Below are 25815 nucleotides of genomic sequence, written 5' to 3'. Positions count from 1 at the left end.
ACTCTGTTCTTCACTTCTCTTGTGCGCTGTCTGTTGTTTCGGATTTTTGACCTTAGGTATTTAGACTCATCTGTCTTCTCTGCTCCCTACAGCTTCGCCGTTACATCCGTCTCCCTCTCATGCACAACACATGCATTGTCTTGCTTCTACCGACTTTGGAGAGATGAGAGCCATCTCTCCACGAAGAGTGCTTATTATCACTAAAGATCACACTGTACCAACATCACTGTCCATGGAGACCGCTGCCTGACCTCATCCTACCTCTCTCTGCCTGGCTTTTTTTTCACTAGCGGAAGCAACCTTCCAAACCCTAATATCCTGTCGTATTTTTCACTCGCAGCTTTACTTTATCCTTTAGTGTTAGGTAACTATAATAACCTTATTTGAGAATAGTTGTGCGAAACTTCCTGGCTTTTATTTTGAAAACAACGATCGGAAATGTCCAGGTTTCTGTCTGAGTAACTTGACGCTTGGAAGACGATGCAGGGGAGACTCGAGGCCGCCGGAGAGGACTCCGCATTTCAAGGAAAACAGCCACCTAGAAATAATGATGGATCATAGTTGGCTCAAACACCTGATGAAGACACTGAATACTCGCCGTATGAAGCAGGCTGGGCGTGTTTAAAGCCAGCCGGCTCAAGTATCCGCTTTTACATCCTCAGCCACCGGACATTGGTAGGCGACTGCCCGGCTTGCTAGCCCGCAGTCCTTCAAAATCTCTGCTCCACAATCACGGACCTTCTCCATTTATTTTTTTATTTTTTCAGTGGCATTACGAAACCTAGCAAGTATACAAGGGGCTGGATTAACAAAAAGCGCACGTCTACTTTCAATGCAGTGAAGGTGTAACCTGCTAGTCCTGTATTTCACATCTGACCGCTGGGATCGAGCTAGCATCATCTGGAGTTGGACGCTGGCGCGGCTCCCCTACAGCATCCTTGCCTGCGCCGCTGCACCGGAATGCTAACTAACGAGGAAATGGCTTTAACATGACCGCGAACCCTTCGCCTCTCAAACGCCTAGCGCTTGTAGGTGGCACACGGACACTTTAGATGTCAAATGTAATGTCCGCCGGGAGCTTGCATCATGCGTGTGGCTTTCCGCGTCTGTCTCCAGCCTCGCGGATGACACTCGCACAGGTACCGGCGGTTCAAAGCGAGCAGCGACGGCGCGCGCACACAGTTGCCGGGTAGCGCTTAGAGACTTCTCCTGAGCTAGCTAGCGCCGAGCTAGGCGGCTAACAGCACAAAATAATAATTAAAAAAACAAAGCAAAAAACAAACAAACAAACAACAACAACCCCAAAACAAAACAAAAACCTCACAACCAATACCAATGGTTTCCCATAAGGTTTTAGTCGCAATAATCTTACTGAACGTGTATATAGGTGTACAGTCAGTTTTTTACTTATTCGGCGGTGTCCTTTTAACCGTCCTCTTTGCTATGGCATTTTTAAATGGACCCAGGCTGCTGGACTGGGCGAGTTCACCTCCACATCTTCAGTTCAACAAATACGTCCTTACGGGATACCGGCCAATTTCCTCCGTGCAGGACTGCATCAGAAGCCTGTTTTACCTGCACAATGAACTTGGAAACATATACACTCACGGTGAGTACAACAAAAATCAGATTGGAATGCTTAGTCAGCATGTGAGATTTGTGTAGAGAGGGAGACAGACCCTGTACCTGCTGAAGGATGCACTGCCAGACTCTGCAACACAGGCTGGGAAGCTTTCATGAAGGCATACATGACTCACACTCTTTTTTATTTTAAATATACATTATTTATCCAGATGACAGCAATTTACAGTTTATTTCTTGTACAACTCTTCAGTGTGATTCATCTAAAACGTACAATAACAGAACACAAAAGCAGAACATGGTTTGACTGACTGATTTATTTATTTTTTATTTTTTCATTTTTAATGTGTCATGCATAAGGGAATCAGTCCAATCCAAACAGGCTTACAAGGCACAACTAGGAAGAAACCAGAGCTAGAGTAGGACCATACAAATTACAAGAGTACTAAAGAAATAATCCAGCTTTGAAGTCTCACGCATTAGGAGCAAAGGCAGCAGACTCATAGACATCAAAAATGATTAAAAACCATCTTCAGTCATCATCAGCGTATCAACACATTTATGGTTTGACAAAGAGCTCATTAACTATCACAGAAGGACAATACAAAATAAACTGATTTATTTTTAAGCATAAAATAAGATTTGGCGACTATCACCAGTTATTACACTGGAAATACTACTGCCAAGTTTATTCAGTTTTCAATGAATAAAAAAAGCAGGAAATCATATACTTTGAAAAGCTGTAATGTTTGCAAGGCAATGTTTGCATTGTTGCAATGTATACATATATATATATATATATATATATATATATATATATATTTATATTAGGGCTGCCACAAACGATTATTTTGATAGTCGACTAGTCACCGATTATTTTTGCGATTAGTCGACTAATCAGATCATCATCCATTGGACGTACAGCGTACAGCTTATTGCACCAGCAGCATCTGGTCTTATATAACTATCATTAGCTTACAGCTTGAAGTGTTTGTGCTAACTAAAAATAAAGACAAGATGGTAGTTTATTAATTTTTAATGAAATTTGCAGATTGTTTCGGTGAAGTTTAATAAACTCCTTGCTTTCTAAAATATAACAGGACACCGGAGTATATTCTCCAGCGTCTCACACTTCTGATAATCAGCTGTCTGCTTGACAGTTTTAGCTGTGCAAAAACTATAACTTTAATCTCAGCCAAACCGATTTACTCAGGAACAAATAAAATACTAAAGAAAGCCAAACAATAACATTTTTAAGTTATCTAAGTGACTTATATATATGTTTAACCTGACTAGCGAAAGACGGCGGTGGGTTTGAAAACGATTTGCCGGGAGTCCGGTGTTCTCACGGCTCTAGTTAGCCTTGCCCCCGCCTAGCTAACGAGCTAGTGGGTAACAGACGTCTCCGAAAACGTCGGAGCGCTTTTGAAAATATGCGGTGTCTTGATAAACTGGGCAGATATTTGAGGTTTACACAGCTACATTCTCGCCTGAAAATATGTTAAACGTTTATTTTGTGACCCAGAAAGAATAATAAGAGTAAAGTTAAAACTACTAGCTGCCGCCATTGTTGACAGCTGCGCTATGAATTCTGGGACACAGCTTCTTCTTCTTCGGGGTTTAACGGCAGCTGGCATCCTTGTACATGCAGTGCTGCCATCTTCTGTTTCAGTCCGTTATTACACTCTTAAATCCTACTACTCATTCCTGCGTCCTTTGTGATCTTACAAAGCTTCAAACGATGCGTCAACTATTAAATTAGTCGTCGACGATTTTAATAGTCGACATAATCGTGACTAGTCGACTAATCGTGGCAGCCCTAATATATATATATATATATATATATATATATATATATATATATATATATATATATATATATATATATGTATAATGAGCATATGATGTTTGTAATGAAGTATTTTAGAATTATATTAAAATGAAAATTAAAGGTCTCTTAACTCTCTAGCACTGCATGTTATAAACTAGTTGGTAAGTTATTGTGAGGCCTCTGCACCAGCTCTGGTACATGTGCTGCAGGCAGTGCTGAGAGTATTAAAACAATAGATTTGCTGGATGAAGCATCTTTTTCTGCATGATGTTTATTAAAAGAAAATGTTTTCATGTTGATAAATACTGCCAGGGCCAATATCATTCATGTGAAACACTCAGCCCACCAAAGAGCTGAAATCCAGCTCACTGGAATGCTTTGCGGAGAAGAAGGACATCAGTTTGACGTTTGACTGCATTTTGCAGGCTGCTCTTTGCTGCTATACCTAAAACAAAGGATCACATCATGAAAATGTTTGGCCGACCTGTTATTTTCATCTGAGTCATGTCAGTTTTACAGCCATTGTTTGCCATACCATGCCACTGAAAAGTGATGGGTTTCAGCCCTATCCACTATACTGTTACATTTCTCTGTCATGACGTTAGAAAAATGTAACATGTGGAAAAATTGAGGCATATTCTTGAAATAGCAGAGATTTTTCTTCAGATTTCTCAGGCTGTCCATCAGTTTTATACATGTTACTTCTATTAAAGGCTGAGCTTATGTGAAATCTGGCACCCACCACTTAGGTTTTGGCCTTTTGCAGAAGAGGATCTAATTTACTCAAACTTAAAATACATTTTTGATTAACAAGCATCCAAAAATAACAGGAAAAAGCAAAAACTTGTATTAACTAATGTAACAAAGGCTCTTTGTCTTAACTGTATTGCACCAGTCGTGCTTACAGCCTGTAATGTGGCACTCAGCAGCATGACTTGTGTCTTTTGCCCTCCTCTTTTCATATCAAAGTGCAATCTGGATGGTGTCATTTAACTTTGTTGTGGCGCTCCAGCATCCAGCAGTCACGGCGCAGTTAAACAGCATCAGTGATTATCAGCTAAGTGGCTCTGGATGTCTTTATTGCACTCCAGTGATGTTGGCTTAGCGTGTGACCTCAACATAACAGGCTAATGTTTAATCTAATGAGCATTATTTTCCAGTTTTCCAGATCTGAGAAGAAGAAGAAAAAGCTGCGCTGTGCTTGTAATTCTTCTTTATTATTGTGCTGTAACATTTCGGCTGAGTTTCATGAGCCGGCTTGTTTTGCATATAAACTGAAAACATCCTGCCCGCAGCTCAGGGGCCTGTGCTTCGTACCGCGCTAAGTGAGTTAGCTGGATTTGATTGTTGACGATTTCGCGTGATCCTGGATCGTTCGGTTCCCCGAAGCCCATCCGGGACTTGCTGTCATAGCAACAGAGCCGTAAGCGTAAACCTGCTGGGGAGCAGGTTTACTTTATGTAAACAGGATTAGATCGCGGCCACGCAGGTATGCCCGCGTCATTCATACGAAAGCAACAGCGATATTCCACCACTGTTTCACCATAAATAAATAACATCAATGTAACCAAAGATAATGCAGCACTTGATCCTTTTATTGATTTCACACAGATACATACAGGTCATTCCCTAAAAAAGGGAAATGTACTATTAACATTCTATTACATGTATGTGATTATTACAGATGTAATTCATATTTCAGAGTAGTAATTGTAAATTACTTCGTGTAATCAAGATGAGAGACCACGGCTATAAAAGCGAAGGTGGATTTGGGAAGTCTGTCGCAGTCATATCCTGTCCGTTTACGCGAGCAACCCATTGCGGAAGGTGCAAGATTGATAAGGAGAGTCCTCAGAATTCAGCGTATATTGCGGGACAGACAGGATCCTTTAGCTCAGCGCGACAGTGTGCTCATAGAGAGATATCGATTTTCCCGTGAGGGTATTATTCACTTAACCAACTTGTTGACGAGGGGGTGCAGGACCACCACCTGTCTTTTTTTTTGCTCTGCCCTTTTCTTGGTTGCTGTTATGAACAAACAAACAGAGTATTTCAGGGTCTCTTTCCAAGAGACGACAAGCAATATAAGTGATAAATATTACCATTCTGTAGAATATTCTTATATTTCACTTTTACTTGTTCCCATGTTCTAGTGGGTCCTGTTGTGGCTCTAATGTGAAAGGGGATATAATATAACTAGGGGTGGGTTTTTATAATCGATTCATCGATTAAAATCGATTCTGGCTTGGATAACGTAAAATCGATTCATTAAAATCCTGAATCGATTTTTTAATATAAATTTATTTTGTCCGAAATGCCAGAATCTGTCAGGAATCGCTGTGCGGCAGGCAGGAGTTGGACCCAAAATGCAGGACTCACAGACTCGGGGAGGTGAACTCAAAACACAGCTTTATTTGCTGGGAGAACAAACATACAAACTAGACTAAACTGGGAAACCATAAACTAAGAACTCACAGGGAGATCCACACACAGCATGAGGGACGACGTCACGCCGAACAGAGGGAGACGCAGACAGAAATACACAGAGGGTAAACGAGGAAAGTGGGAACACACGGGGAACACAGGTGACACTGATAATCATAACGAGACAGGGCGGGGTGAACTGAACATGACATGTACGGGCGTGAGAGTCACAAAGTAAACAGGAAGTGCACAGAGGTTCAGACAGGAGGAGAGAGAGCACGGGGAAAACACAGACATAACGGGCTGGGGAAACATGAAACAACCACAAAGGGAGACGAGGGCTCATAAATACACAGGGCACACAGGGGGGAGAGAGAGAGCACGGGGAGAACTTGGACATAATGGGCAGGGGAAACATGGAATAAAACATAAGGAGAGACGAGGGCTCACAGATACACAGAGGGGCACACAGGGGGTAAAAGCCATGAAGGGAAAACACTTAGGGAACAACACAACAGGGCAACTCAGAAAACATGGCCTAAATAAGGAACAAAATACAAACATACAAGAAAACTAAGAACACTGGGCCAACATGGCCCAGGACCATGACAGTACCCCCCCCTCAAGGGCTGGCTCCTGACAGCCCAAACCCGAAAAAACAAAAACAGAAAACAACCCACCCAGGGCGGGAGGCGGGGGACCAGGACGGAGGGACCAGAACGGGAAACAAAAACAAACAACAGAAAACACAGGAGCACATGACTATAGTCCAAATAAGGTTCAGGGGGCCGACCCAGAGCCCACAGGCACAAGAGTTCACGGGCCACACGGTCGGGGGGCCGACCAGGCGGGTGGCACAGGTGACAGAGTTGTATTGCACCAGTCGTGCTTGTGTGCATTTTCACCCTTGAAAGGCACATTTTTAATTCATGAGAAACACTGAAATGCTGATGTTTTAAAGAATGTGCTTAAACTTCTTTGCATTAACTAAAAGTTTAGGTGTTTTTCACAGGCCCAACTTTTCCAAGTTTCGAAACCTTGGCTTTGAGTATCTGCCAATGCCGAGTAGTGTTAGATAAATAAGCTGTAATCCTTAACATGGATAAAAAATGGGGAATATGAAGGCAGCATTAGTCTCCACTTAAACTTTGTTTTTCAGTTTTGTAAGAATAAATGGTCTTGCCTAATTACTGAGCGTTTAAAAGTCTTCTTTCAGTCAGGATTCACAATGATGAAACTTTCCATCGTGTTGTGTACGTCTCATTACTAGTTTAGTAAACGTTAGGTCCCGGATGTCTTGCCTGCAAAGAAATAATCTTGGCTTAACTTTGCATAGTCATTTTCATGTGCAGTTCCACGCCTGCTTAGAACAAATGCAGCAATCACAACGTGATCAGGAGTGTGACTGTACCTATGTAATCTAAGACCTATTCTGGATCAAAATAAAAAGTTAGTTTTATAGTTTTAGCAATGAGGATAATCTGTGGCTCGCTCACTGGCTAACGACTTGTGACTGACAAATCGTGACGTCTATCTTTTATACTGTGGTGGTCAAGTAAATGCATCGGACTGAACCGAATACATCATCCCGTAGATCAGCACACTGTCGTTGCTTGATTTTGCTTTTTCAACTCAGGATTAAAATTATATCCAATCCAAATATCAGAGCAGAGCATCCTTAATCTGGCCCTGTTAAAAACAGAAATTAAATGGATTTGACACCCCTGATTTAAGCCAGTAGTGCCCAACTTATTCAAAGGACTCTATTTCAAAAGCTGTCACCCTCCCAAGGTGATTTCTTTTGGTTTAGATGTTAACTGTATGGCAGTTTTGCAAAGAGGGAATTTTTGTTGGCAAAGAAATGTTTTTCCAAGAAATGTTTTTCCAAGACTTTCCTGCTTGGAGGCAAGTGTTTAAACGTGGACTGAATTCTTAAAAAGCAGTTTGACTTGCACGTAATAGCAGACTTGTACGTAAGAGCAGATGAAAAACGCTGTTTTTCATCTCCTCTTACGTACAAGTCTGCTATTACGCTGTTTTTCATCTCTCTTGAACTCTGTGTTTACACAATGTGCAATTCTTTTAATAGTTTGCTACAAGCCCAGATTAATTGCAGAATTGTGTTAATCTGTTCAGCCAAAGGTGAGAGTGAGGTGTTGGCCTGTTAGCAGTTTGCGTGGTGGGTTTTTTCTATTTTCAAACTGAGATGATTAGACAGCCTGTAATGTGGCACTCAGCAGCATGACTTGTGTCTTTTGCCCTCCTCTTTTCATATCAAAGTGCAATCTGGATGGTGTCATTTAACTTTGTTGTGGCGCTCCAGCATCCAGCAGTCACGGCGCAGTTAAACAGCATCAGTGATTATCAGCTAAGTGGCTCTGGATGTCTTTATTGCACTCCAGTGATGTTGGCTTAGCGTGTGACCTCAACATAACAGGCTAATGTTTAATCTAATGAGCATTATTTTCCAGTTTTCCAGATCTGAGAAGAAGAAGAAAAAGCTGCGCTGTGCTTGTAATTCTTCTTTATTATTGTGCTGTAACATTTCGGCTGAGTTTCATGAGCCGGCTTGTTTTGCATATAAACTGAAAACATCCTGCCCGCAGCTCAGGTCTCAGATACTCAGAGGTCCTCGCTCCCGCTGCTGTGTCCACGCCTGACTTCAACTCGCCAGCTCAGGGCGAATGCTGAGAGGGAGATAATGTGCTTAAAATAGATGTGTTACAGTTGCATGCCATTCCTTGTATCACCTGCCTTGTCTTCAGTGAGAGCAAATATGAGAGAAAGGGAGGAGTGCTGTAGGTGTGTCTCAGAGTGATAAGAGCCGTATGTAAGCGGATCAAATTTCAAGGTCTGCATTTTGCTCACGTAGCAGTCAAATTCCCTGCCAAACAGGGAAACTTAAATGGGAGCCGTGTAGCCATTAGCAGCGTGGCCTTTTGCTGCATCAGAATTAGAGCTTAGTGGGAGCTTTGGCTTTCTCTCAATGGGGAATCACTGATACGTTGGTGCCAATCACGTAGGTTTCCCCTTTGGCTCTTCTTGCTGGTATCTGTGCACTCTCAGCAGCCATTCACAGCTACTGATTCTCATATAGTGTGAAAAACAGCGTCCTCGATTCCAGAAACTCATGAGCGAGATAATCCATCACCGTAAACACGACACCTTAATTTGCTTTTGTCAGAGTTGAGCGGATGGTTTTCATACCAGCATGTGGGCATATTACCTCAGGCAACATTATCCGTTGGACTCTATTTACAAGCAGACGTAAAAGATGGTGCTTTAGTGGTTTTAATTGCATGTCATCAGATTTGTTAAAAGTGTTGTGACACAAGAAGCACTGCTGTCAGGACGTGTGTGTCTTTACATATGAGATAAGATAAGCTTTACTTTATTCATTCTAGAAGTTTTGAGAAAGTATATTTTTTCTTGTATGGAATAACAATGAAAATAATATACTAAATAATAATAATAATACCAACAGCAATTATATTATTAAATGGAGGTACATAAAGCAGGTAATATTATTTATAAATATAATAAAATAAAATAAATAAAATATAGAAATTAAATAGTGATATGAATGTTAATTAAATCAAAGTTATGAGATATATGCATGTATTAATAATAATGATTTTAAAATATAAAATGCAGATTACAAGGTTAAATAAAATGAAGTATTGTTATTTAATATTTTACTTTGTGTTTTTACAAAAGACATTTTTTAAATTATTAATTCAATCATTGCCCTGTATTAAGCTCAGCCTTTTACATGACGTTCTGTTGTTTAGACTATTTAGATTTTTATGTAGCTCATTAATTTCATTTGATTATTCAATTTCTTATTTTTTCTATTTATTTAAAGTTTATTTGAGTTTTCTCTTGTGTCGTTTTAACATTACAATTTCTGCCTAATTACACAGTTTAAAAACCACCTCCAGTCTTTTCCTGTTTCATTGTGTGCATATTTCACAGTGTGTTTATTTTTCCACTTCCAGTCATTACACATGCTTTTAAATTTACAGATCAGAGTGGTTCTACAAAGATAAAAAATAAAAGTGTTTCACTTCTGTATGAATTGACTTGTTGAGCCCTAGAAGGACTTTAAATTAAACCCCTCTGTAGTAAAAAATACATTTTTAAATACTACTACATTCCCATTCAGCGAGTATTTGTATTTGGAGACTGATTCCAGAGCAACTAAAAACTCTTGAGTTATGCCACATTCTGCAGATGTGATAAAGTCAGTCTTTTACAAGTCTTTTATTGTGTGGTATAGGTAAAGCCTTCTTTTATAACCACTGCTCTCTCGGTTTCTCTGCCTGCTCACTCTTCAGGCATCCCTCTGGTTTGCTTCCTGGTGCTGCTGCCTCTTAACATCCCCTGGTCTCAGATCAGCGTGACATGGCTGGGTGTGGTGCACTTCCTGGCCTGCCTGTCACCCCAGCTGGGCTCTGTGGTCTACCACCTGTTCATGAACCACGAGGGAGGGGAGCCAGTCTACCACACCCTCCTGAAGCTGGACGTGTGTGGAATCTGCATGATCAACACACTGGGTGAGGCCTCATGGATTCATTGTCAGCTGTTGTTCTCTTATTGCTGATCTGTTTTCTTCCAGGATGGAATTGATTGTCAGTGATTTACCGTGCAAGTGTTTTGCTTGGAGGTGTACCAGTATTGATTTGTCGCAACACACTCTGATTCGATCTTACTTTGCAAGCAATGATTCGAGCTCTGAAATGATTATTGATCTGTCCATGCTGCCTACATCACCCTATTGTAAGAAAAAATGACAGGCACATTATTTTTTATTTCTTTATAGACTTCTACACTTTGAATGAACCTTTTAGATTTGCCCACTACACCGATATCGATAATACAGTACATTCATTATTAATATTGTGACAAAGCATGGGAATAACAGGAATTGTGCCAGGAATTTTTACCAACCCTGCAACCTGCCAGGCCTAAGCACCGGGGATATTTATTCATCTTTACGACCACAGCTACAACCCTTACGTTAGCTTACAGGCCTCCTGTTCCCATTAACTGTTTTTAACCATAAAACATATTTGGAAAATCTACAATAAAGTCTAAAAAAGGGATTAAACACCCAAGAAAACATTGTGATGTATTACTGTTTTACCTGATAATCTGATGTCAATCCACTTATGCCCACTAATTATTCATTTAGGTAGGCTAAATCATTCATCAGTGTATGTTAACAAGGTTAAATATGATATGAATGTTCTTTTCATGCTAGTTGTGGATAAAGTATCCTTTGTGTTTCATCACAGAGCTGCATAGACAAAGGTCTTTCTGTCTGTGCCATTCAGCAATTATCAATTAGTCGTTTGTCGGCTGCACTTTTTTTTGAGGGGTTGCCGCAATGGTACATAAGCATCTGAGTATTGGAATAGGGCACAACCCTCCTGGTGTATTCAGAGTTAGGGTATGCACTAGTAGAACACTAACTTGTGACTTCCTGTGCTTTGGTTGCACAGTTTTACCCAACTAGTCGTTAAGAAAATACCATGAAAGCAGTTGGCATCATTTAATTGCACTAAATTCCTTCATCCCCTTAAATTCACTGTTATAGGCCTTTCAGATCCTTTCTTTAGATAGAAAGGATCTGAAATCCTTTCTATCTAAAGGTTTAGCAGCAAAGTCTAGAGGCTATGAACAACTAGGGTTGGGTTGACATGATAAAAAGAACAGAATAACAACTCTCAGGAATGCAGACAGACGAGTGGATACTAGAGATGGACCGATCCGATATTACGTATCGGTATCGGTCCGATACTGACCTAAATTACTGGATCGGATATCGGAGAAAAATAAAAAAATGTAATCCGATCCATTAAATATCACGAAAGCACCTCACAAAACTTGCAACACACCGTAACTCACCTCAGAACGTTAGCAGTATGCATCACGTGATAGAGCGGCTGTGGCATGCGGGACCTGTCGGTGGTCTGGATAGCATTTGGAGCTTCGCTAGCAACCTGGCATTTCATCTCCGACAAAGTTATCCCCGAGAGAAGTAAAGCAAGTGTGTAAGTCCATCTCTGAATGTTTGTAAAGCATTCCTGCCTTAAGCTTAACGAGCGACTGCCTCTCGCTCTCCGGCTGCTACTTCAATCATGAAACTGCTTAATGATCAGCTGATCGGCTTTTCTGTCGCGAGTCCGTGTCTCTTGTTTGCTTTTGGCCCACTTTGCACCAGAAAGAGGAAACCAGCGGCTGAACAACAGCAGCACGTTTAAGCTTGATCAGCTGTTGTTAGAATTTATTTAATATTACTTTCTACTCCAGGATCTTTTTCTACGTAGCTGACGGCTGGTAACTGTGCAGGGGCGGATCTAGCAAAGTTTAGCCAGGGGGGCCGATAGGGCATTAACAGGGAAAAGAGGGCACAAAGACATACTTTTCTTTCTTATTCTCATTTAAAATGTCGAGCTTTTAATTATTTAATATTTATCTGAATCTTACACCCAAAGTTTTAATCTGATGTAAAATGTATAGAAGTCCATTATTGTATATAGTAACTGTTAAGTCTAATATACCCTAGTAAGCTATAGTACTTTTTCCTTTGGGAAGGTACCATCTGTGCAGTCTGCAATTTTGTTGAAGAAAGATGTTGAATCTATTTAATATTTCTTGAAAAATAATTGATTTCTGTGTATTTTTTTCACACTGCATCAAATTAAGGTTGATTACGTCGATTAAGCATCATGAGGTGGAGCGTGAGGGGTGGTTCCCTATTTTTTATTTATTTATTTTTGTTGTTGCTGGGAGTTGGAACCCTATTAGTTAGGTTGCTTAATATTTATGCTAAGTACTCTTTAAAATACCAGAATAGGGAGGATGGTGTAGGTTTAAGTTTATTAGATTGATCAGTATTGCTGAACTATGAAATTTTTTTTTTTGCATACAGGTATAACAGAATAGCTTTAGTGTAGTTGTTGTTTTAAACTTGAGTATGAACTTATACAAAATGCAGCAAGATATTTAAAAAACAGTTTTGTTGATTAAAACACACTATATCGGATTCATATCGGTATCGGCAGATATCCAAATTTATGATATCGGTATCGGTATCGGACATAAAAAAGTGGTATCGTGCCATCTCTAGTGGATACACGTCCTCCCGAATTAACTAATGCATACAATTCATGTGAACGTAAAGAAAACTCTGTCAGGATTAGTGAAGTTAAACAGACTCAAATGCAGGGCAGACAGAGAGTAAAACAATATGAATATTAATGGACAGACCTACAGGTAATTTTCAGGATTTTCAGCAAGTAAATAACAAAACTCCAACATAAGGGAACAGAAGATGGTTAGCAGTGCAGAATTAGGCAAGAAGACAAAGGCAAAGGCAAATATAGCTTTAGACAGAGGACAGACCGGGAAACAATAAACGTGAGAATAATTAAAGCAGGAAATCCAAAAAGGAAGGAAAATCCACAAAGGCAGGAAACAATGAAACATGTAAGAAAATGAACCTTTACAGTAAAATATGAGTCAACTAAAAGACTAATAACTCACCCTGCCGACAGGAGGACTCAGGTAGGAGAACACAGAGGGCAGGAGAAGTCTAACAACAATGTAATCTATAACAAGGATCACTTCTTCTTTTTCTCTTTGCCTACAAATGATTTTCCATTTGCAGTTAAAATGAATCAGAAGAAAACAGTTAATGATCACATCTGAGTCACAAATTAATTGTGTCTTGTTCGGTTAATGGATTCATCACCCTCAGCTCAAGGTGACTGTGAGTTTAATAAAACAGAAATGCTTTCAGTCTACGAAATAATAACTTTTCCGTTGAAACAACGTCCTCTACTTATTTTATTTTTTCCTTTGTGCTAAAAAAACCTCCTTTATTTTACTGAGTTATCCACGTCTAGAAAGCTTAGCTTATTTAGTAGCTGTATTTAGGAACAGTGCATTTAAAGCTCAGTTGAACATTAGAAGAACTGAACGCTGCAAATCTAAGGGGCAGAGTCGGCAATATTAGCAGTCTTGATTCATGATTAAGCTTGTTGAACAAGTACTTTGATGAAGGACCCTTATTAGCTTTTGACCCACAAAGGTTATGACTATGGTTACAGCAATGAATGACACAGTTATTAACTCTAATAAAATGATTTCACTCAACCTGGGTTCACCTTCTCTGTAACGGCACTACCTGCTGATTGTGTGTCAGAGAGGACAGGCTGCAGACCCCTAATGACAACATAGAGAAAAACAAAGGGCCAAATTTTACAATACTGACGATTCACACACTTGGTCCTGAATACGTTTTACAGTCCACATGCTTCTATTTTTAGTCGCACACTGTAAATCTCTGTCCCATCAGTGTTGCCTTCCTGCTGAGTTCTCTAGAAAAGAGAACTGCCTCCTTATTGCAGTAACCTCATCATCCACTTCCTGTAATGTGACATAAAAAATACAAAGTTTGAGGTTGTTTCAGCCACCTCCCTGCACAGTTGCACTGTGATTACTGAAACCATCAAGCTTTGACCAAAAGCGCAGAGTTACACACGCAGCTTTAAAAGGTCAATGATTTGTGCTTTTCACGAGGCGTGGCTTCATCGCTCTCCTGACTTCCCTCTGTCTTTTTTCGTGTCTTAGGAGCGCTGCCTATCGTCTACACCACACTGCTGTGCTACCCATTTATCCGCACTGTGGCCCTTTTAGTCTACATCCTGCTGTCCAGCCACGCCATCTACTGCGCCGTCACCGCTCGGAGCAGCGTTCGGCGGTTGCGCTCCTTCGCCTGGCAAGCGCTGTTTCGCTTCTCCTTCTTCCTGCTCCGCTGGGTGGGCGTGGGCGGCGGCAGTCCCACCTCGCTACGCCACTTTCTCACGATGGATGCACTGGCCGTGCTGGGCGGGGTCATCAACATCACGCGCATCCCGGAGCGCTTTTGGCCGGGTCTCTTCGACTACTGGTGCAACAGCCACCAGATCATGCATGTACTGGTGGTGATCTCCATCCTTTACCTGCACTGGGGCGTGCTGGACGACCTTCTCTGGATCACCAGCTACAACTGCCCCTCAGATTGACCCACACAGCAGCCCCCCGGCCCCTCACAAGGAGTGCTGGAACATACCATTGAAAGACCTCTGGGGGAGGGGGGAGCATGGAAAGGGAAGGGAAAGGACAGGGATCACAGAAACTAATGCTGTGCATGTGTTCACTTCATGCGCTGAAACTTAGAATGTTCATATCTTCGTCCATCTTGATTTGTGCGAATGCAGGTAAAAGTATGTCGAGTAACACGCACAATCATTCTGACTTGCTCAGTTGCCACAAACTTGGTGCAAAGGCATATACACACACACACACACACACACACACACACACACACACACACATCCATACACAAACCGATAAAAAAAGTGGAAAATTTTAAAAAGTAAATTTATTAACCAAGTTTTAAACCCTATAATGTCTTAGGTAAAGGTTACAGCTCGAAGCCTTTTACATAATGATAGAAGTTTCTTTTAAGGATTACTTGATGTCGTTGATTAAAATGGTCTTAATCAGTGGTTCTGAAAGTTGGGTCTACGGCCCATAGCTAAAATATCTAGTGATAAATTTCCTTTAAATTGCTGAAATTACATTCTGATCTTAAAAAGTGGCGATCTACAGATGGAGACTATATTTTGTGTCCTTTAATCACACCCATGTTATCTTTGGACGAGTAGAAACTGACACGCGTCTAAAATGTTTAGATTTAAAAGTTTCATAATTTTGGCATGCAAGAGTAGAAATGGTAGTAAGCATGCGGTTTGTCAGTGTTGGGATTATAAGCGAGACCTTGGAAAAATGTTCTTGCCCGTCGCCTCAGGAATACACCGAGCTGTGTTGCATTCCAAGTCTCATGCTGCTCCCGAAGCTGATCTCGCCCACTCACGACAATGCTTGCAAATCCATCAGACAGGTTGCGGCACGCCCCAGAAGCAGCTTTGTGTCCTGAGTGTTTTTTATGGAAGCTGCATTAAGATGCACAGAGTAGGGCCGGAATTCAGACCCAGAAGAGCAAAGAGTGTCTTGCCAATTTTGAAAGAGTGCTGGGCGGTATTCTGATTCTAATTTAATTCATCTGAATATGAATTTAAGAAAATAAACGAGGCTTTTTACTGGTAGAGACCTAGAAAAGACAAAACACTTACTGTGACCTTTGGAGGGGTTTATATGTGGTAAAACATTTTGTGTAAGAAGTACTTTGGAGTGTTTTGAGAAGGGGCTTGTATTAACTTTTCAAACTCAAGGTTACCACTGTGTGTTAACGCCACTGAAGGTTTCATAAAAATTTAAGGGGCTGGGTGAGTGGGAGGAAAATTCATGACACAACCTCAGAACTTTCAAGATTGAAGCTGTAAAAAGCACAGAATGGCACATTTATGAGGAAAAAGTCCGAAGTTTATATTCCTGAATCGCCTGTGTGGTCTTCCTCTTTTCCTCTTGCCTGGCAGATTCATCTTCAACATCATTTGTCCAGTATATGCACTACTCCTCCTCTGCACATGTCCAAACTATCTCAGCCTTGCCAATTCGGGTCTATATATCACAGCAGGTCTCACCATCTTGTAAACCTTTCCCTTCATTCTTGCTACTAACAAATCACTCCTGGCACTTGTCTCCACCCACTCCACTCTGTTCTTCACCTCTGTTGTGCACTGTCTGCTCCTTTGGAGGGTTGACACCAGGTATTTAAACTAACCTACGTTTCTAACTCATTCACCTCTCCGTCTCCTTCTCATTCACACACATGTATTTTACCTTCTACTGACTTTAATTCCCACCCCCACCTCGGAGCCATCTGTCACTCTTACCGCACACCTTACCACTGTCTCTCTATCCTTATGCATGTCTTGCACCACTCTCCCATACTTCTCTGTCACTCTTGACTTTCTCATGCAGTTACATAGTTCCTCTTTTGGGACCCTGTCATATCGTTCGATCCACAAAGACACAAGTCTTACCTGCTCTATACTTCTCCATCAACACTATCAAAGCAAACATCACGTCTGTAGTGCACTTTCTCGTTTTGAAACCATACTGCTGCTGACTGGTCATCACCTCTCTTTTTCATGGCATGGCTCATCACCTTCATCCTGCTGTACTTACTACAGCTCTGCACATGACCTTTGTTCTTGAAAATCAGCACCAGTACACTTTATTCCGGAGACACCTGCTCTCTCCAGGGTTTTGGTAAACAAGCTGATTGAAGATCCACTGCCCTTTCTCCCAGACATCTCCATACCTCCACAGGTATGTCTGGACCAACTGCCTCTTCATAGCGGCCCTCACGTCCTCCTTTCTAATCCTCTGCACTTTCTGATTCACAAACTGTCCTCCACCTCCTCTCTCTCATTTTCTTCACTCATCAGCTCTTCAAAGCACTCCTTCCACCTTCTCAACACTCTCTTCAGTTATAAGTACATTTCCATTTCTATCCTTAATCACCCTGCACATCTTTTCCAGTTGAATCTCTCCACCTAGCCAATCAATACAAGTTCTTTCCTCTCCAACTTCACGTAACACTCACTGAAAGTCTTTGCTTTGCCATTTCTTTTGTTGCTGTACTCCTAGCATCCCAGTAGTCCTGTTTTTCTTCAGTCAACCACCTAGGCTTCTTGTCTCCTTGTCATCCTGAAGATACACAAAATACCTTCATTGCAGTTGTCCTCACTTTTTCAGCTCTGCTTTCCTAATCATTAATTAACTTTCACTACCACCCAGAAACTCATCTCATCTCCTCCCTAAACTCTGTACAGGATTCTTCCTTCTTCAACTTCTAACTCTACCGTCCTGTAGAAATTTGCGCTCATACCACAAGCACTATTTTAAAAATAAACACTCTATGCAGACCAAATGAAACGCCCCTCAACCCGACGTCGATTTGCATGAGAAACAGTGACCGGTGTATTCCTGGGGTAAAGGCTCCCTGCCCCCAGACGAGTTTAAAAACCCCTCGTCCAAATGATATGACAGTCTTTGTCTACACTTGTGCAGCATATTCATATCTCACATCACATACACAGCACGCGCTCTCACGCACCTTTGTTTTTACACATGTACAAAGCACTTTTAGAGTTTTAACTTCGTCCAACAGACTGACTTTTACAGGACTGTTTAGTTCCCTGTTTTCTGCCACTGCCTCTTTTTCTTCTTTGTCCTCTCTGTCGTCTGAATGGTCCTTACCGAAGGCGTGCGAGGGGCTCATTCCTGAAGCGTGCCAGCAATGAGCTTACCTGCTGAGATGTCCCAGACCACCAGATGGGATCTGTTGAGTGTTATCAGCTTTGTTTGCACCAGTGCCAAAGAAATTCAGGCATTTTTAAATCAGAAAAGAAACTGATGTCTATGAGCTGCCTTTGCCAAACTTTTGCTTATGTCCAGCCAACCCCAAGTTGATTGGTCTTACGCATTTATTATGACCTCCCTTTGTTTGGAAGACGACCGTTTCCATTTGTGCGAGACGTAATTATCTTTTTAAAGGCAGAGCCTGAGTGCTTTGTGAGTCTTCTGCGCAATTGTGTATAAAAGCCATTGAATGTGCGTAGTTGTTTTACACTAAAATGCCACCATGTGCACATAATACATAAAACTATATGTGGCAGTGCTGAAATGTAAAGGGGTAATGACTTTATAATGCTATTTATAGTTATTTGTCTTCTGGCCCCAAACGCGTAAGGATATATATTTAATCAAGAAATAGATTATATTTATGTTTGTTTTTATTCATTTGTATTAATTTGAATGTGTGTGTCAGCTGCTTAAACAGTTTACATCATTGCAGTGCAGGATCGCTCTGACTGACAGGTCAAATAAGAGGTCAAAGAAAATCCATTGTTTTATTTAAACCCAGCAATTCCGGAGGATTAGCTCCACATTTTCTCTGCGTACAGTTTTTCCTGCCTTCCTGTAATATGTGACGTCTCAGTCACACAGGATCAGATCTGTCTTTACACGTCGCAGCTCGGCGAGGAAAACAGCTGCAATGTGACCTTTAAAACAGGTGCAGGTCTATTCTGAAGTTATTTATGTCCTCAGGCATGAATGTAGATGTGCTGTGCTTAGATGTTTACTTATATATTGACCCTAAATATTGTTATATGGTCAGTCATTTTTGCCACATTATTTATTTATTTAGCTGTACTTGCTTGCACTTTTCTTGAATTGATGTTTAGCCTTTTTAAAGTGGTGGTTTATACACTAAGCTGGCCTACGTATGCAGGAATGAACCCCTCTGAACCCGCCTGCCTGTCATGTATGAGTCACAGCACCTTCATGTGTGTCCAGGCTTGTTACTGTTCTGTAGAAGTAATCGTCGCACTCTTCAGTCATGTTCAGGACTGGCTTCTGAAGCCTCATTTCATACCTAGACCTTTTTTAGTGTTTTTTTTTTTTTTTTTTTAAGCATTGGGTTTGTTTCCCACGCTAGTTGCCAACCATGTTAGCCCACCTTCATCTCGCCAAATTAGCAACGTCTGCTCCCGTGACACTGTCTCACAGATGAAGAAGGATTTCACAGAGTCTGAATGATATGCATTAACCCCAACGTGACCCGACTTTATGAACTTGCCCTCATTTAAAAAGTCAGATATTTGTCTGCTAGTCTCACTCTTACAGTGATGATTATGAGTACAATGTAAAAGCTGAAGTTAATGTATTTTTGGCAATTGAATGAAAAAAAATGCATGAAAGTAGCTGTGAAACAGAAACTGATGTCTCATAATGTTAGCTGATTGTTAGTTCACTGTAGCCAGCAACTGATCATTCACTCGGCCGTGGAAATGACTGTGTGGTTAGTTGGAGGTGGGCTTTGGAGTGTGGCGTTACCCTGCAGGGAGAGGATTTGAAGCGATCGGAGGCCATGCATCACAATCAAAACAAACTGCACTGTTCATCGTTCTCCAAAGGGCTTTGAATTCAAGTCAATTCTGAAATACACTTAAAGTCCATATAAATAATGTAAATACATTTATGTAGATTATATACAGTGCAGAAGAATATACAGTGACTCATTTTTAACACGCACACTTGGTTAAGGAAGAAAGATAGGAAGGAATGGGATTACCCACCCAGTGAAGATGCTTAAGACGACTTTACCAAAGTTGAGTTTTGGTTAAAAGATGGAAAGACGTTGAGAAAAAGATGCCCTTTTACAGCTAAACGTGGTTGTAAAGAAACACACTACAAACTCCTCAGAGAACCAGCAGTTCGCACCCAAATTCAGTTATTTTGGTCAATGTTGAGGTCAGAAATCAAACTAACTTTAGCCTGCAGGCTGTGTGCCATTTAGATGTCTTTTATACCTCCAATAAACTGAAAGCGGGAAAATGTGAATTCCAGCCTTTGTAGCAGCCTGAAAACTCAACTTTTAATAAATTCTGACATAAAGGGACATCTGTCTAAAGGCTAAGGACTGGCTGACCAGATTTAGCCCCGAAAACATCGTCCGTTGGACTCCTGGTGCTTGGCGGGTAATGAGGGACGCAGACGCGGCTCGATGTGGAGCTTCAGATCGATATGAGTTATGTATTTGATTAGCTATGATGATATATATGTGAAAAACACAGGGAAAAAAAAAAGACTGGCATTGGTTTCTGTTCAAATGTAGAGTTGTTTGACCATTTTGTGGCCCTGACTAAGAATGCTTCTGATCATTTAAATGTAACCGCTTTTTTAAAGACACACGGGAAAGATATGCGCGACCATAGCAGGGGAATCTTGGCGGGCATGTGAATACCTCGTGACTACCACTGGTCTATCTATGCATTATCAGCCGAAGGATACGTAACAGTGAAGTCAATTTGTGTTTGTCAAACGGCTCTCTGATCCGCTGTAACGGAGGGCTCTCTCCCAACATCCTGAGTCTCCCGCTTCTCAGGGTGCCATAACAGTAGCTGTAACATCTGAAGCCTGACCGCTGCTGTCTGAAACATGGACGCGAGACTCACCTGCCCTCTTTAGTCCGGTCTGTTCACGCTGGGAACCCAGCTGTCAGGGTGGGCGCAAGGGCGAAGGAAGGTGGAGAATTTCTCTGAAAACCATGTTTCAGGAGTGGAACCCGGTCAGAAAATTGGTCTTTGTCCTTTTGTCTGTATGTTTAATGAAAAAAGAAAAGACATGATGTATAAAAGCATCACTAACAAATCTAAAACCTTTTTTGTTTTTTTTTAAATATTACACAGGTGCCGGACAGCCTGTTAACAACCTGTTTATAACGGATCACCTGTGTTGTTATATACTGATTATTAATGATTGCTGTTATTCTGTGGATCCTATAATGACACTGGTCTATGTGTACAGGTAATGAGACAAGCCCTTTCCTTTAGGATGAAGGGAGCTTTCTGGAGGGTCTGTCTGTTATTGTCTCCATATCTGCATGGCTTTCTTAATGTGTCAAATGAGTGAGTGTGGCTCCATCTAGTGGAAGTTCATGTTCACTAATGCAGGCATTACTGTAGCTGAACTGCAGCCAAATGAAACGTAACTAACTGGTGGTAATACTGTCACTGCTGGTCTGCAGTTATCCTCCAGCGTTATTTATTTAGATCCCCCAGATCATGTATGTACACATGTGCGTATGAGCTCTCCTGCAGAACCCATGCAAGCATGAAATCTGTATGTTGTCCCGTTTACTTTCGCCTGTTGCACCGACGGGATGCTGATTGCATTCCCAGAGTGCCTCGTTATCCAGTCTGTGTGCTTGCCGATTAATGTGCACGAACTCAGACGGTTTGTTCCTGTGCTGTAGTTCACATGTCTGTGCGACATTAGTGTCCTGTGTAACAGACAGGCTCTCACACTCCTCAGTCTCCAGCAACGATTGTGCAATAAACTGAAGTCTATATTTTTAAATCTGTCATCTCTTTTTTCCTGTTTGTTGCTGTTTCTTTTAAGATGTATGTGTGTGAGAGAGAGGAAGAGAGACTATACTTTTATGCGTGTCTTTGTGAGGAATGATTTGAGTTTGAGGTTTTTTACTTGTCCACAAGTATCTGAGTACATGTTCCCATGCCTTGTAGTTTTTTGTGAGCTCCCTACCTACGCATGCATCCTTCAGGTGGACAGTAAGCAAAGCAGCTGTCCTCGTGAGCCTGGTAATATAATCCTTGCCTGAGGCCACTCCTGCTGACAGCACTCATTTTGGGAGGGTTAAGGGTTGGTTTTAGAGTGTAGGTAAAAATTAGGAATTAGGGTTGGTGTTTGGTACAACAGGGAGTTCAGACTTAGTGTCAGGGTTAAAATTAGATTTGGTGTTTTTTTTTTTTTATCCAATGTTTTATTTGATTGTACACCAAAAAAGGAAGAATTTATAATATGACTCTAATACATCATATTAACAACCTGAGCAGTGTGTTAAAAACATAGATGCTTTTAATACTTTTATATTTCCTGCAACTAACTACAGGAGAGAGGCAGTTTTCAGGTGGTAGATGCACTTCAGTTTTCTAAATCTTAGATCCCCGTTTTGTTCAGAACGATTTTCAACTTTGCGCATCAGTATCACAGGATATATACACTGCTCAAAAAAAATAAAAGAACACCGAAAACACATCAGATCTCACTGGGAAAAAAAAATCTTGCTGAATATCTATAGTGATGTGACTGGAACAAAAGGATGCCACATAGTTTGGCTGAATTCAAAGACACAAGTTATGTGGGAGGCTAGTCCAGGTAGCCAAAATGTCATTGCGGCATTTCAGAATGATTCTCCTGGAGGATCTCCTTCAAGTTCTGGACCAGGGCATCGCTGGGCTCCTAGACAGTCTGAGGTGCAATCTGGTGACATCGGATATACCAAAACATAATGTCACACAGGTGTTCTATTGAACTGGGTCAGGTGAGCGTGGGGGCCAGTCAATGGTGTCAATTTCTTCATCCTCCAGGAACTGCAGGACACACTGCACCAGCGTAGTCTGACAGTGGTTCAAAACTTTCATCCCGTTATCTCGGTTATCATTGCCGAGCCTGTAGAGGTCTGTGCATCGACCACCAAATTGGAGATGCTGAATGACGCTAGAGGCTGCATAACAGTCTCCAGACCCTGTCACGTCTGCCAGAGCCCACTAGAGGGCGTCAAGCCCTCAGGCCAGCCCTCACACCAGTGGCCTGCTGGAGGCTCTGGCAGTGCTCATCAGATAGCGGTCCTGCGGGGGCCTTTTGACATTTTTTGCCTTCATTGAATTGTAAGAGTGAAGACAGACTGGAAAGCAGGGTGAGAGAGAGGGACAGACATGCAGCAAAGGACCACAGGTTGGACTCCAACCCAGGCTGCTGCTCACCCGTCATGCAACATGGGGTCGCCTGCTTACCCACAGAGCTAAACTGCCACCGAATGTCCCAGAAAGTCAACTGACTTGATTCTATACTCTGATTAAAAAGCGTTCTTTAAATTTGTTTGAACAGTGTATCACACTACATCGGTTTATTGTCTAGGATGTAGAGTTACAGAGACCTGGATTTTTTTCTGATACTTCAGTGGTGAAAACGTCCAAAACAACCAACATTTTGGTACCAGGTTGATTTTTTTTCACTCTGATTCCCCTTGTATGAAAATAAATGTCTTATATGCTCATTTTTAAATAGTTGTCAGATTTAAGTTTGAGATTCTGTCTACTCAAAGAATTACAAATGCGTGAGTGAAAATGGTGCAATTAAAAGTAACATTTACAAAAAGGGGGTCAGATGGGAATCCTTTTTCAGATTTGGCTGATTTTAATTGAATTACCGACACACAGGCTGATATCTAACTGTACTGTATACTGTACACCCCAGATTATTCACAGGTGTAAAACATTCAAACAGCTGCCAGTCAAAGTTGCATCTCAACAAACTACATGAATTCAGCCATGTCAGAATCAGTTTCTCTTTTAGAACATAAACACAGTGTGGCTATAAGTATAAGGATGTTGAAAAGACGGTGCATAAAGCTGCGTCTGGTTAGAAGGAAAAAACACACAAAAGTAGAAGAGTTGGGCAGATTTGTACAAAAGGCTGGCAGTGACAGAGAATGTATGCTGAATCACAGCTGGTCCAGATGTTTCACTAACTCATCTACAGATTTTCTAGAGAGTATAGGAGCCATGGCAGTTGTTTGGCTTGAAATGACAACTGTAATATCCATGTTTTGACTTTTTTCTCAAAATACTATTTTGAGTTTAATCTTGAAATTTCAGTTTAAATCTCAAAATGGACACTTTTCTTAATGTGGCCCTAATACTCTGTCGTACTATAGTGTAACTTCTAGATTAAAGAAAATGTTTTAAAATCTTTATTGGGGCCAAAGTTAGTAAATGCTATAAGTCTGGTCTTACTATATTTGACTGGTGATTCTATGCACTGAAATTAAAGCTTATTTTATATTTTATTTATTTATTTTTATCAATTCTTTTTGGGGGACTTTGGTATTTGCAAGAGGAAATACATTTTCAGAAAAAAATCAGTTTATGTTGAATTTGATTGCAGCAATATATTTCAGAACTGGCTTGTACAGGGCCATTTTTGCCACTGTGTAGCATCCTCTCTTCTTTAAACAACACTCTGCAACCTCTGGGAACTGAGGAGGAGACCAGAGGTTGAACTTTTGAGGGAGGAATGTTGCCCCATTCTTGTCTGACAGACGATTGTAGCTGCTTAACAGTCCTGGGTCTCCATTGTTGTATTTTTAGTTTCATAACACTAAATGTTTTCAATTGGTCAAAGATCTGGACTGCAAACTAACCACTCCTACTATAAACCCATGCTGCTGCAATAAATGTGGTGTGTGGTTTTGCATTGTCTTGCTGAAGTATGCAAGGCTTTCCCAGAAAAAAAAGTACTATAGTCCAATGTGACGTAGGCATGCCCTGGTAAGGAAATAACAGTTGTCCTAGTTCTGCTGCATTAAACCAAATTATATTTCAGTGACATTTGCACACATGTTTTTACGCTTGTGAGGACAAGTGTAAAAACATGTGTGCATGAGGTTTTTTGTGTCAAAACGACAAAAAACAGGAAGTGCTTTAGCTCTGCTACTCAAGGATTAGACTGAGTTTGCTTTTATAATAAAACTTATAGACTAAAAGTTTAGAATTTTAGGAGCTGAAAGGTTCTCCCTGCTGTTTGAGTTTTGCACTTCCTTATAGTTGAAGGATTTAAAAGAGGTTTAAAAGAGCACACCTAGAGGCCCATGCATTCAGATGATTCTCCTTTGGCTGCCCCTTTTAGCAGTCACCACACGGGATCATGTGCCTCCATCTCACCTTGTCTCTAACAATCACCTCTGTCACGCCAACCCTCTGTGCGTCCTCCTTCACAAGATCTATGAATCTTCTCTGTGGTCTTCCTCTTTTACTCCAGTTTGGCAGATCCATGTTCACCATCCACTAACCTCCTCTGCGCATGTCTGAACCATCTCAGCCTTGCCTATGCATCTTCCCCTTTTGCACCTGTCTCGTTTTCATCTACACAGATATTCTACCTCGCCTCTACTGACTTTCATTGCTCTTCACTCCAGAGCATACCTCCACCTCTCCAGGCTCCCTTTGTGACCTCTCCCTACTTTTGCTACAGATCAGAATGTGCTCTAAAAACATCATAAATCATGGATACCTCATCTGGTAGCCTGTCCATCACCACTCCAAAGAAGAAGGGGTTCAGAGCAGTCCTACTCAAACTTTGAATTCTGTCCTGCACCACACATACTTCGCTGTCATTCGTGACTTCCTTCATTCAGCAACACAGTTCTTCTCTTAACACCTTAACATATGCCACAAAGATGCACTGACACTCCTTTTGACCTTCTCCATGCTTCTCCATCAACTCTCTTCAAAGCAAAAGAACTCACTATAGTGCCCTTTAGGACCAGTACACTTTCCCTCCCTTCCTCAGACATCCTCTCACTCTCCAAGGCTTTGGTAAACGATCTGCCAATCTACTTCCCTATCACCCAGACATCTCCACAGGTA

The 25815-nt window shown here is 41.2% G+C and overlaps 1 protein-coding gene across 1 annotated transcript; it reads left to right on the top strand.

The window, feature by feature from the left end:
- Positions 1-1335: 1335 nt before the first annotated feature.
- Positions 1336-21724, top strand: paqr4a (progestin and adipoQ receptor family member IVa; the record flags this gene model as incomplete). Its single annotated transcript, XM_082530732.1, has 3 exons — positions 1336-1609; positions 10174-10392; positions 14477-21724. The coding sequence occupies 3 exons, from the start codon at positions 1336-1338 to the stop codon at positions 14908-14910; spliced, it is 927 nt and encodes a 308-aa protein (XP_082386858.1). The 3' UTR covers positions 14911-21724.
- Between the last annotated feature and the right edge of the window lie 4091 nt (positions 21725-25815).

This window comes from Aulonocara stuartgranti (assembly GCF_965226115.1).
Source record: "Aulonocara stuartgranti genome assembly, chromosome: 4".
NCBI lineage: Eukaryota > Metazoa > Chordata > Actinopteri > Cichliformes > Cichlidae > Aulonocara > Aulonocara stuartgranti.
Note: the sequence above shows the minus strand (reverse complement) of the source record. Positions and strands in the feature narration are given on the sequence as shown.